Source organism: Sinocyclocheilus anshuiensis, unplaced genomic scaffold, assembly GCF_001515605.1.
Source record: "Sinocyclocheilus anshuiensis isolate Anshui unplaced genomic scaffold, SAMN03320099.WGS_v1.1 scaffold1049, whole genome shotgun sequence".
NCBI classification, from domain to species: domain Eukaryota; kingdom Metazoa; phylum Chordata; class Actinopteri; order Cypriniformes; family Cyprinidae; genus Sinocyclocheilus; species Sinocyclocheilus anshuiensis.
The window spans coordinates 802,477-816,617 of record NW_015557197.1 but is presented as its reverse complement, the minus strand read 5'-3'; the positions used below and the strand labels follow the sequence as shown (position 1 = coordinate 816,617).

General features: G+C 34.4%; 1 protein-coding gene across 1 annotated transcript; it reads right to left on the bottom strand.

The window, feature by feature from the left end:
• Nucleotides 1-2,197: 2,197 nt before the first annotated feature.
• Nucleotides 2,198-12,564, bottom strand: rfx6 (regulatory factor X, 6). The gene is made up of 18 exons (XM_016474265.1): nt 12,389-12,564; nt 12,159-12,282; nt 11,826-11,887; nt 11,641-11,718; nt 11,418-11,445; nt 10,431-10,538; nt 10,250-10,327; nt 10,059-10,172; nt 9,477-9,526; nt 9,191-9,350; nt 8,962-9,100; nt 8,772-8,881; nt 8,576-8,693; nt 7,884-8,006; nt 7,091-7,297; nt 4,482-4,997; nt 3,216-3,425; nt 2,198-2,383 (listed from the first exon to the last, which is right to left on the bottom strand). Exons 1-18 carry the CDS (start codon nt 12,562-12,564, stop codon nt 2,205-2,207), a joined length of 2,580 nt encoding a protein of 859 aa, XP_016329751.1. The 3' UTR covers nt 2,198-2,204.
• Nucleotides 12,565-14,141: the final 1,577 nt, after the last annotated feature.

Sequence of the window (14,141 nt, the reverse complement as noted above, 5' to 3'; positions counted from 1 at the left end):
TAAGAGACATCTCTAAAAAACATGTGCAATGAATTTTATTCATATGCTGAGAAAGAAACCTACAGATGTGCATTAAGATTTGAAAGCTGTTGTAAGAAGATTGTCAATGATTATAAAAGCGTGAGAAGTAAATATGATTGTGACAGTAGTCAGTTAAGCACACATTACTGCACTAAATCCATCTCTCTCTCTCTCTCTCTCTGTCTCTCTTTCTCTCACACACACACACACACACACAGAGAGAGAGAGAGTGAGAGAGAGAGACGTAATTACACAGGATCTGTTGATCTTTGAGCTGCATATGGAGTCTCCCTGCCTAATGCAAAGTTCTGGTTAAACATTGTCCCAAAGTTTGCTTTCTGCCTTCTGTTGTTTTTACACTAAAGCCCAGGCAATTGTTGGAGGCATTATTGACTTTGTAATTAAACTATTTTAACGTCAGGATTTTGTAATCATTACATTTCAAGCCATCTGTTCCTGTCCGAGGCCGAAATGGATTTTCCCTTTGAGGAGATAAAGGCCAGCACAATGTAGCCGGTTTTATCATTTATCGTCACGTCTTTACACACAGACCAATGATGAAATCCTCATCCGAGCCGTGCGAGTTTGCACCAGCACCGTACATACAAATATATTATGATGCAATTATATCATTTCAGACGATCTGATTATGGATTTATTAGCGTCCATCTGCTCAAAGACTAACAAAGCTGAATTTAAAGAACCCAGGGATGAATAAAGCACACCAAGATTCACAATGCATGAGCAGCATGTGTCCTGCATGCCTGGTTTTAGTCAACACCTTTATCAACTTGATTGTTAGCAATGCAAGAAATCAATTCCTCTCTTAACATGAAGATAACACCCAAATTTGATCCACAATTGTGTTTCCTGTTTGAAATCTCCTTGGTGTAAACCAGAGTTATTTGTAATTACCTAAAAATAAAACTATTTCAAAATAATTCATTGAAATACAAAATGGAAATTAGAAATGTTGCCTTGGCAAACTAACTAAACTAAGTTTAAGTTGAAGAATTACTTAATTACTTACTAAAAGTAAATGTTATGGAAATATGATTTGTCTATTTGCACTTCAAGAAACCCTGGAAATAGTAATTATACCGCTATTCAAAAGTTTGGGGTTGGTAAGATTTTTGAAAGAAGACTCTTATGCCCAACAAGGTTGCATTTATTTGATACAGTGAAAACTGTAAAATTTTGAAATATTATTACAACTTAAACTGTTTTATATTTTGATATATTTTAAAATGTAATTTAAATTAAATCGTACAATTAAATAATACTTATATATACTTAATAATACTAAATAATACAATTGTGTAATTGAAAATAAAATAAAATAAAAATGTTCCAAACAAAACATAAATGAAATTAAAACTAGAAATGTTGCTTTGGCAACTAACTGAACTAAGGTTAAGCCAAAGCACTGAAATTACTAACCAAAATTTCTAACTAAACTAAACTAAAGAAAAACTTTAATGGAAATAAATTAAACTTAAATAGTAATTTAATAACATAATAAAATAATAAAACACAATTAATTAAATAAATGACAAAAGCATAAAAAAAAATAAAAATTAAACAAAAATTTAAAACTGAAAACATAAAATGAAGCTAAGTGAAAATATTAATAAAAACTAATAGTATATAAATACAACTAAAATAACTCTGGTGTGAACAGGCCTTCATTATATCTGATCTGAACATCTGCTGTCAAAGTCTATTTGCTCTATTAATGTCCTGCTGCTTTCATGCTCGTCTCTTTTTAATGACTGCATTAGTAATGTCCTTTATGGATAAATGCTTTTTCCAAGAAAGATATCATTTGAAATCAAAGGCTGAATGTCTTTAATTATGGAAACATTTGTGGAAACATTTACGAAATGATATGAGATGGTCACAGTCTAGATGTTTTTTTAGCTTGTAGTTTATTAAATAATAAAGTTTGACCTCCAGAATAAAGAAAGCAAAATATATTTTATTAGTATATACAAGAATGCCAAATACAATTGGGTCATTACCTGTCATAATCCTAACTGTTAGCACAAAGAAACAACAATTTAGTAAATCAAAATAAAAATTTGGCAATGAAAAACGCACTGACAGATATACAGATAAAAGCTAAAACAAGTCTCACCTTCTGTGAGTACAGCAGAGATGTTGAATTACAGATAAGGTTTCAGTCAAGACGGCCCTCCAGTTGACCCCATGAACACAGTGTTAATGGGGGGCAGACACGACACCATTTCTCTGATCTCTGTGGTCCCCTGGAGAGGCAGCAGTGCATTCTGGGAGTGATAAGGAGCAGGAGTTCCATACATGCAGGGTGTCGAGACGGAGCAGGAATGAGCGATGCTGGATCCTGAAATAGGACAATATAAAGAAGCATGAGACTGTACAAGAGTTAAGATGCAGTTCATTTAATGCACATTGAGCGGGGCAAGTTGTCACAATGGTAACCTGCCAGTAGTTCATTTTATGACTTTTTAATGGTAAAATTTGAAGAGTAAGTGATGAATGAATCAATTAATGGAACTGCAACATTTTGCAACATACACTACCATTCAAATGTTTTTTAAAGCAATTAATAGTTTTATTTAGCAACTGTATATTAAATTGTGCAAAAGACTTTTACATTGTTGCAAAAGGTTTCTATTTCAAATAAATGCTGTTCCTTTGAACTTTCTATTCATTAAAGAATAATGAAAAAATGATCATGGTTTTCACAAAAAATATTGTTTTCTGCGTTAATAATAATAATTGTTTCTCGATTTTTTAATAGAATTAATGTAATGATGCTGAAAATTCAGCTTTGCATCACAGGAATAAATTACATTTCAAAATATATTCAAATAAGAAAAAAATTTATTATTTTAAATTGTAATAATATTTCACAATATTGCTGAGTTTTTGATCAAATAAATGCAGCTTTGGTAAGCATGAGACACTTCTTTAAGCCTCTTTAAAAAATTCTTACAGACCCCAAACTTTTAACGGCAGTGTAAAAAAAGTGATACATATAAAAACATGTGACAACTTGCCCGGCCTGACATCTTGTCCTGAGAACAGTCATCTTTTGTTTAAAATTTCCCATCATTACATTTGACTCTTGTTATGCCAGTGTGGTTTTAGAGTGTTATAGGTGCTGAGATACAGCGCCTGTGTGACAACTAGCCCCGGATTTCTGTCCTCACCTGCTGTGTGTGCGCCCATTGCGGACAGGTCAGTGTAGTAGGGTCTTGTTGTCTTCCTGCTCGTGTCGTCCAGGATGTTGAGAGGATCGTGTACTTCAGCATAGGCCGAAACGGAGCGAATGCTGCTCACGCTGCTGATAACTGACACATGCTGATCGATAAACGTGCCCATCCTCTGAGTGTCCACATACCCGCTGCTGCTGTAATATCCTGGCCAGGAGAAAGAAGAAGAATAATGTTTCAATAGGAGCATCTGAAAATAACATCACATTTACCTTTCTCTGCAGCATACTAACATAATTCAAATAAATGATAAATCTTGTCGTCTGAGGTCAGTTTTTGGGCTACTTTTTTTAATGGGAACAGTGAAGAAAGGACAAGAAATGATATATAGAATAGAGAAGAATAGAAATGTGACATGAGCTGGACTCAAAGCTGCATTGTCTGCACCAAAGCTCATTGTGTGCACTAAATACTAGGACATGATTCATCAGGCAAATTCATTTCATTTCATTTCATTTTTTTTTTTCCTTTTTAATTTATTTAAAATATATAATTAAAAATAACAAAACTATTTAATTATAATTATTTAAAAAGTAAAACAGTAATACTGCATTTATTACAGTAAAAACAGTAATGTTGTGAAATATTATTACAATTTAATATATATATTAAATATATTTTAAAATGTAATTTATTCCTGTGATCCAAAGCTGAATTTTCAGCATCATTACTGCAGTCTTCAGAGTCACATGATCCTTCAGAAATCATTTGAATATTGCTGATTTACTGGATTTGCTGCTGCAAGAAACATTTCTTATTATTATCAATGTTGTGATACTTAATATTTTTGTGGAAACCTTAATACATACAAGATGTTTGATGAATAGTAAATTCAAAAGAGCAGCATATATTTGGAATAGGGTTGCTAAGGGGTGGAACATTTTTGGAAACTTTACAAAAATTCCCGGAAGATTCTAAAAAATCCTGGAAAGTTTCTAATATTTCTAAAATGTTTCAGAAATTTACTGGAAATTTTCCACCTTTTTGCAACTCTAATTTGGAATAGAATTTTTTAACATTAATACTTTTTTAAACTTTATAAATGTCTTCACTGTCACTTTTTATCAGTTTAATGCATCCATCCTGAATGAAAGTATTAATTTCTTAAAAGAAATAAATCTTACTGACCCCAAATTTGAAACAGTAGTGTACATTTTTATACATTTATTTTAATTGCTCAATAATCTTTTAATGTTTTCTCACCGTTGTGCCCCGAGCTGCAAACTGGACCTGAACATCCATCTCCACTGGCAGCACTTCCTCCAAAGCTGTACGCTGTGGAGTCCAGCAGCTGTACGCCCTCGGTATCCATCACAGGGTCACCTGAGGCTGCGTATCCAGTCGCTGCAACCCTCGAGCTGTAGGGAGACACGGCGCAGCTGCTGCTGAAGCAGTCTTTGGTCAGCTGGTGTCCAGAGAAGGGTGTGTAGCGGGCGCTTTCAGCACGAGCCTGATATGCTGATGTTGGAGTGTGAGTCTGAGCTCTGAACACAGGCTGGTAGTAAGACGAGCTGGGATAGGAGCCGGAACTAGCATTGTGCAGACTCTGGTACATGCTGTCGGAGAAGGTCTGGCAGGACACTTGGGGCTGGATGGGGCAGCTGCTCTGCAGCCTCACAGCCATCGCGCCCTGGTTGATCACACTGCTACGGTTGATCATGGCAGGAGAGATCGGAGGGGTCATCAGGGTGGCGCTGTTCTGCGAGTAATCCATTTGACCTGAAAAGTAATAGTAATTATATTCATATAAATTATTATGTTAAACATTTTCACTCAGAAATTTCTAGTACATTTCACAATTAATGACAAAGAAACAGCAACACATTGAATTAAACATGAAATTTAGAAGTAGAATGACTGAAATAGTATTTTCTTGTCAAATATACAGTACTTACAGTAAGTAATCCTTGTTTATTTACAACTTTGAAAAAAAATATTTTTACAGTATAGTTGATATTGAAATACTGAAATGAAGAATTGCTTCAAATCCTTAGAGAGAAAAAGATTTATGATTTTAATATAGAAATCTAAATAAAAATTAATTCAATATAATTAAGAAACAATAACAGCATCACTTTGGAGAAGGAATGCAGAAATCTGTGAAGACAAACCTAACTATACTCTAAATTATTTTCCAAAGTTGTAAATAAAACAAAGATTACTGAAGTATATTTGACAAGAAATGACTATTTCAGTTTTTCTACTTCAAAATTTCATGTTTAATTCAATGTGTTGCTGTTTCTTTGTAATTATTTGTGAAATGTACTTGCGATTTCTCACTGGAAATTGCTTATACACTAAATTTGCTTCCATATATGTGACCCTGGACCACAAAACCAGTCTTAAGTCACTGGGGTAAATTTGTAGCAATAGCCAAAAATACATTGTATGGGTCAAAATGATCGATTTTTCTTTTATGCCAAAAATCATTAGGATGTTAAAGGGATAGTTCACCCAAAAATGAAAATTCTGTCATCATTTACTCACCCTCATGTCGTTCCAAACCTGTATGAGTTGCTTTCTTATGTTAAACATAAAAGAAGATATTTTGAAGATTGCTGGTAATCAAACAGTTGGTGGTTGCCATTGACTTCCATAGTAGGAAAAAAAAAATACTATGGAAGTCAATGGCAACCACCAACTGTTTGATTACCAGCAATCTTCAAAATATCTTCTTTTATGTTTAACATAAGAAAGCAACTCATACAGGTTTGGAACGACATGAGGGTGAGTAAATGATGACAGAATTTTCATTTTTGGGTGAACTATCCCTTTAAGTAAAGATTATGTTCCATGAAGATATTTTGTAAATTTCCTACCGTAAATATATCAAAACTTCAGTTTTGATTAGTAATATGCATTGCTAAGAACTTCATTTGGACAACTTTAAAGGTGATTTTCTCAATATTTAGATTTGTTTTGCACCCTCAGATTCCAGATATTCAAATAGTTGTATCTCGGCCAAATATCGTCCTATCCTAACAAACCATACATCAATGGAAACTTATTTATTTAGCTTTCAGATGATGTATAAATACATCAATATTGAAACATTGACACTTAAGACTGGTTTTGTGGTCCAGGGTCACATATGAGCATTGAAGCTGTAAAGCAATGATACAGAAATCCATCTGGTCGGCGTTACAGAGCACCGAATACCAGGACAGCCAGGCACAAGAACAGTTTCTTTCCCCAGGCAATCTACCTCATGAACAGTTAATGTTCTCCCATTGTGCAATTAAAGTATGTGCAATAATCTTATACTTATTTATCACCCTAAATCTTAGTACATCCCTACAACTTTATTTTATTTTATTCTATTCCTATTCTATCTATAGCACACCTGTACATACAATTTATTCTTTTTTTTGTGGTTTATATTTATGCATGTGTATTTTATTCACATCTTATTTTTATTATCTGTGTGTTGTTGTTGTCTCCGTGTACTGGAAGCTTGTGACACTATAACAAATTCCTTGTATGTGCAAACATACTTGGCAATAAAGCTCTTTCTGATTCTGATTCCGATTCTGAAAATATTATATTTTTAAATAATTTATAAATGTACTAATGTTTAAAAATCTTGTTAAATTAAATTTTATACCCTAGTCTTTGGTTTTGAAACAATTCATCTTCTCATCTTTTCATCAAAGAATTGCATATCCTTATGAAGAAAATAATAGGAAAATTACTTCTGGAACAAAGGTTTCTGAAAAAAGTGACTGTTGCACTCTATAGTCAATAATAACTTTTTTTGACTACAGTAAACATGAATATGTCTCAAATTGATGTGAGCTGCTGTTTTCAAGTACCAGATATAGTAAAGTTGTCCGGATCGGCACTACGGTACACAACAGTACTGGTCCCGAGCCCCTGCTGTGCAGCTGTGAGCGACAGGAAGTCATGTTCTGGTGGGTTCTCGTCCTTGACAGTCGAATCACTGGATGCCACACCGCATTTATTCCGATTGGCCAAGAAACAGGAACTTGGGGAGGCGGTAAAAGTAGCTTTACTAGCATCTGTCAAAATGAAAATATCACATTTAACTGGGTTAAAGACATTTGCATATACATTGAAACTTTTGGGGTCAGTTCGTTTTTTTATGTTTAGGAAATAAATACTTTTATTCAGCAACATTAAGTTGACCAAAACATTTATAATGTTACAAAATATTTTCTGTTCTTTTGAACTTCCTATTCATAAAAGAATCCTTAAAAAAAATGTGATCACTGTTTCCACAAAAAAAAACATTAAGCAGCACAACTGTTTTCAATACTGATAATAATATTAAATGTTTCTCAAACTCCAAATCAGCATTTCAGAATGATTTCTGAAGGATCATGTGACACTGAAGACTAGAGTAATGATGCTGAAAATTCAGCTTTTCTATCACAGAAATAAATGAGATTTTAAAGCATATTACAATAGAAAACAGTTATTTTAAATCGTAATAATATTTCCTCATGTTTTTACAGTATTTCTGATCAAATAAATGCAGCCTTGGTGTTTCAAAAACATTAACAAATCTTACTTTTTAGCAGTAATGTACAGTAAAATAAACTACTAAGGGGCCTACTAATATTAAAGTACTAAATATTAAGGTACCTGCACTCCTCATGTATTTCTCCAGTAGATTCTGAAGGTCTTGCTCTTTGTCGTTGTTGAATTGTGTTTCAATGGCTAGCAGGATGTACTCATCCAAAAGCATCCGAATGAGATGGAACGAGCCTGTAAATAACATTAAACCAGGTTGAACTGTTTTAGTATATGTTGCAAAAATCACTCCCTAAATCTTAATAACCATAATAATCAAAGGTATCTGATCTTTGATTAAAAGCAGCTCCACTCAACAGCACACAAACTCTGGCTTTGTTCAGAATAGCACACTACTTGTCCTGTTTTTGCAGTTCATGGTACAGTATCAGAGTAGGCTACTAAATCCCACAATGCAATGTGCACAACCAGAGTTTCCCACGGGTTTCACCAAGCTTTTGCTGAGGTCAAATGTGTGGCCTTCCAGGTGATACTGTTTGGCTTTGTGAACACCTGTAGGGTCATCATATGTTAGGAGCACTGAGAAAGGTCGCTCCCTAATCAGGGTGCACACACGTGACACGAGATAAAGCTTTGTTTGTATAGGCTTTTATGGCTCATTCTCCGCAGTGGATCCTCAGCTAAAGAGCCTGAACGAATAGTACAGATTTGACTATACTACTATGATTCAGTTATATCTAGAGAATTTGAAAGCAACTGAATCAGTGACTGCAATTTTATATGAATGCATGCTAAAGGTTTACCAAAGCTACTAGCGTTGTTTAGGGTGAGATTGTGCATCACTCGTGCTCCAAAAAAACTCCACTTCAGAAGGAAATCTTGAGCTCGCTTCTTCACTGACCGACCATTTTGTTTGCTGGGCTAGAAGACAGATAACATGCAATTTCACATTAACAGTCATGGCTAGCCTGAATACTGTGAGTTTGAAATGCGACAAACCTTAATAACTTTCTGCTCGACCACCGAGTCCAGCCATTCAATGAAAGACTCTACTGTGGCGTTTTTCCTCAGGAGGTCTTTCAACTCTTGAAAGACTGAAATGGAGTCATCTAGCAGATAAGATCAAGAAATCATTAATATAGTTTGAGGCTCAGCATATGAGATTTAAAAAAAGCCATCAGTAACTCACATTCAGAGTAGAAGTCTGAATCTTGGTCGTTTGTAACTGAAAGGAGTGCTTGAGAACCAATACTGTTCAGATCCACCTTATCAATATCATTCACCATAGAAGTCACTACATTCTGGTCAAAAAGTGCAGGTCTTGCAATCTGAAAAGATATCAATCCATTATAGTTGCACTTTTATATAAAAAATGACCAAAAGCAAGATTTATTGATGTTTCTGTACAACGTATCTACCTGTGCAAGATGTAAAAAGGAGGTCTGTCTCTTTAAGGAAGACACAAATCGTCGCGCTATCGGCAGTTTCTTTTCTGAGAGGATTTCCGGAAGATTCTCCAAGGAAGACACCATCCAGTGTTCCCAGTGCTTGGCAAAATTTCGAATATCTGCCAAAAGACTGGAGATATTTCCCTAAACTCACTCAAAATCACTTAACAGCATCAAATTCAACATCTTTTTGAATCGATTGCATATAAACCAAATGTGTGTTACTGTATATAATGCAGCAGTTTAATAGACAAACCTCTCTGGCATATCCTGCATTGTAGCAGGGATGAGAACATCAGTCAAAACCTGTGGAAAATAATTCAGACAGTTTGAGTCAAACATGATTTGATGACTATGAGCTACTGTTCAACAACAAAAAAAAGTATTAATGGAATTATTCATGTAAATGATACCATATTTTTGTATATTTTGATTATTTCATTATAGCTTTAAAATGTAATAATATTTCTGTGATTGTTTTTCTTATTTTAAGAATCAAAGTCTAGGTTTGGGACAAGGGTACAACAATAAAGCTGACACATAAATAGCACTTGAAAAGTAGCAAAAGAAATTAAGTCATAGTAGAAGTGACAGTAAAGACATATATAATGTTGCATTATAAGGCATTATAATAGACATTATAATGTTGCAAAAGATTTATATTTAAAATAAATGCCGATACTTGAATGTCAGATTCATGAAAGAACCCTGAAAAAAATCTATCACAGTTTCCACAAAAACATTAAGCAGCACAACTGTTTGAAACCAACCCAAAACCTTTGAATGATAGTATAAAAATGCACATAGTGACATCCAGATATGGCTCAAAAACACTCACTTTGTAGAGCATAGAGTCACACACACAGAAGATGTCCACGATAACCGGATTCTCTAGCAGTGGCAGGAGATGTTCAGGCATTCCTTGCCAGAAGTGAAGTAGAAAGTTCTGGATCTGGAACAAATGGGATTGATTACTATGCATTTTTCTAGAATCTAGATTAGAGATTCTTTAAGAGCTTAAAATTGCACCTCCTCAAAGTTGACATTAATGGCATTGTCCAGAATGCACTGACAGTGGGTTTTGTACATCATAATCAATGTGTCGACCTAACAAATAAATAAAATAGCAGAATCTGAGGTAAGTAAATTAGAAGTAGCACATATACAGTAAACAGCATTTTGGAATGGGTCTCCATAGAAATGAACAGACCTTATCTTTTGAAACAGACTCCTGAAGCACTAAATGCTGTGCACTCAGGAATTCAGGTAAAAGAGTTCCTGTTTTTGAACTAAGAGAGTATTTTCTGGTGAATCCTCCCTGTGAATAATAAAGAGCATGCATATAAGTACTATTATCTTCCCTCAGGCAATCCATCTCATGAACACTTAACAATAACTGTGGAACATACACTATTTATACACTCGTACACTTATTTATCTAACACTCATACTCAGTCTACACCTAAAATTTGCACATAATATACAGTACCTGTACATACAAAACTGTCTATTGTAATATACCTGCACATACAATTGTCGATTTATATATTTTTATTCCTTATTTACTTGTTCTATTTTTTATTATCTGTGTTTTTTGTTCTGTCACTGTCATTCTGTTACACTGTGGAAGCTTCTGTCACGAAAACAAATTCCTCGTATGTGTAAACATACCTGGCAATAAAGCTCATTCTGATTCTGATTCTGATTATTCTGCATACAGAATAATATTTTTTAAACATATACATATGCAATGCATGTGAAGGTCTTACATTTTGCAAGAATACATGAGTATTCCACCACAAAATAGGTAAGGGTCATTTTTATTCAGTCGATACTTTTGTTCAGCAAGGATGCATTATATTGATATCAATCTTTGGTAATAATTGCACCAAATCAGCATGAATGATTTCTGAAGGATCGTGTGACACTGAAAACTGCTGAAAATTCAACTTTGAATTCATTGGAATAATTATTTTTTAATTGCAATAATGTCATGCAATTTTACTGTTTTTACTTTATTATTTTTGATCAATTAAATGCAGCCTTGGTGAGCTTAAGAGACTTATACTGTATATTTAAAAACATACCAACCCCAAACTTTTGAACAGTATATATCAATTTCCTGAGAATGTTGAGATACTAAAATTGAAGTGCAGCAGCACTTCTATTTAATATGAAAAATCGTAAAACTGCCAACCTCATTTTTTAGCTTGCTTCCAGAGAATCTGTGCAAAACATATAAGAGACATTACTGATATGATAAAACATTAAAAAATTTAAATGAATCATGCAAATAAACATCAATAAATATAATGTGTCTCAGTATGGGCATTGAAAAATCACTTGCATTACAGATTATTCAAACCATTCAAGGACTTGCAATTGGGCGCTGAAATGAAGGGATGAAGGTCAAAACTAACCGTGTCAAACCTTTTCCAGAGTACACAGAGTGATAATACGCACTGCTCTCCTTGATTCCAACACCATAATAATGATACCTGAAAGACAAACACAGAGAGCTTTAGATGTAGCCATTTAAATAGCACATTAAATAGTAATAAATAACATTTTCAGTCAGTAATCAGGCCATTTAGCTCTCTCTTACTTCGAATGGCCTCTGGTTCCAAGCCTTCGTGTTGTAAGCAGTGGAAATTTCTGCCTTATGGTCTGAAATAACAATGATAGAGTTCTAATATATACTACAATCGATCTCCTAATGCACTGTAAATACAAAATCAATAGGTATTTCTGTCTGATAATGTACTAATTTGGCAAGCACAACCTTTTACCATTTATCACGACAGCTTTCTAAAGATCAACTAAAATAAACCTTAAATGCAATAGCTTTCAGTAGAATGAATCAGTTTTAGAAGTTACAGAACTGAGAACGTTTCTAATAAACATACTGTGTAACTGAAGATATAAAAACTCCTCTTACCTTCCCAAAAGTGGCAGCACAAGCAGGATCCAATTTTTCCTTCCGACAAAAGTCTAAATAATGAGCATAGAGGATGCACCGTGGTAGGCAAACACCTTCGCAAACTATGTAATTTTCCTCGAGCCTAATAAAACAGCAAAACACAAGCGTATTATCATACTTTGCTTCCACTTTCTGTACATTATTTATAATTGCAAGCTTCATTAAAAGAAGAAATGATGAGAGAGTACCATTGTAAAGTAAGTTGAGTCTGTTTCTTCTTGTCCTTGATGATCTGACTGATGCTTTTCTTTGGCACAGTTTGTTTGACAGAAAACGTCTTAGAATTATCCAGGTGGCCCAGGTCCTCTTCAGAGGAAATGCTTCCATTACTTTCATCAGCTTCTGCCAAATGAATAACATACATAGCTTTCAAACCGTGACGTGTGCCAAAACTATTCATAACGTATAATTGCTAAACAAACTGGCGACAGATTGAGAATTTCGAACTGAAAGCATAGCAGTGGTTCAATCAAAGCCAGTTTGAAAACAGATTACAACAAAGATGATTTCCCCACCTGATTTAATGCCAGAATCCTCCTCCTCATCAAGCCTGGCTTTGAAAAACATGTTTTTCCCGAGATTGTCTTGGTCAACAAGAATTGTAGCGTGGAGGTCACCTGCGTTTTTGCAAGCTTTCTTTGTCTGCGACGCTTGTAGTTGATTAAACGTGTCATTCTTCAATGGGCTCCCTATATTTCTTTTCATTGGCATGTTCAAGGAGAAATTAAAAAGAAAAACTGGAATGCAAAATTAAAACCACCAAGTCAAATAATACAAAAAAGTGCTAAATTGTTAAAACATTCCAAAATCAACAGCCTATTCTAACGTTTGGCAATGTGATGCATATATCCATTCCTGAAATGATACACATCTCCGAAGCATCCCAATGAATCTCCAAAAAACATTTAAACAATTTGTCAACTATGTGTGTTGCTTCTCCTCTTTCCTCAGAAACAAATGCTCACAAAATAAACCTGTAGCATGACGGAAACTCTAATAAGAACCGTTCAAATATTAATCCTGGAAAAGTTCAATAATCCAAGAATGGGCAAGATAACACCTTCCAGTCTTAATTAAAACTCTGCTCTCTCTGAAATGGTGCGTCACAGAGGTGAGTGCCTTAAGGCCATTTATCTTATTTACAGAAGACTGGCAATGGATTCTGAGATTTAATGATTAACCAAGAGGGATATCATCTCCTTGAAATCTGGTGTTGGTCGTGCAGCTCGGCTATAGAACCAATCAGAGCAAGTCAGCCTCCTCAATGCTACTTTGCCTTTCATTTACATGCATACACTATATTCAGAACATTTTGTTGTTACTGGTTTTATCTGGGACAGTCAGGAGTAGATTCCTAGTTTCAAAAAGCCAACATTTTCTCAAATAAGTAGAACATTGTGAAATATCCATAAAAACACAAATATTGGACAATAAAAGAATATTAGGTTTTAGGTGTGGAGTTGTTGTGGAACAGTTTGACTGTAAACCCCCCACAACACGCTGATATTTTGTGACAACATGCCTCATTTTGTTGTTACTGGTTTTATCTTTCCATTTTAATATTAGTAACTTGGGTTTGGCAAGCACTGAATTATTACAATTGAATAGGCCTATGGTTCAATTTGATTTAATTATAGCCCTGATGCTTGTGTGCTTTTATTATGCTCTGGTTCACCCAAGAGTATAAGTAGAACATTGTGAAATATCCATAAAAACACAAATATTGGACAATAAAAGAATATTAGGTTTTAGGTGTGGAGTTGTTGTGGAACAGTTTGACTGTAAACCCCCCACAACACGCTGATATTTTGTGACAACATGCCTCATTTTGTTGTTACTGGTTTTATCTGGGACAGTGAGGAGTAGATTCCTAGTTTCAAAAAGCCATGTCAAATAAGTAGAACATTGTGAAATAGCCATAAAAACACAAATATTGGACAA

Excerpts from the sequence above, each read along its gene's own strand:
- rfx6 (XM_016474265.1), bottom strand. The coding sequence starts at position 12,564 with ATGTATGTTATTCATTTGGCAGAAGCTGATGAAAGTAATGGAAGCATT. Across the intron at positions 10,328-10,430 it reads AGTCTGTTTCAAAAGATAAG|GTCGACACATTGATTATGAT; the intron begins GTCTGTTCATTT and ends TTTATTTGTTAG. Across the intron at positions 2,384-3,215 it reads AATGGGCGCACACACAGCAG|GATCCAGCATCGCTCATTCC; the intron begins GTGAGGACAGAA and ends GTCCTATTTCAG.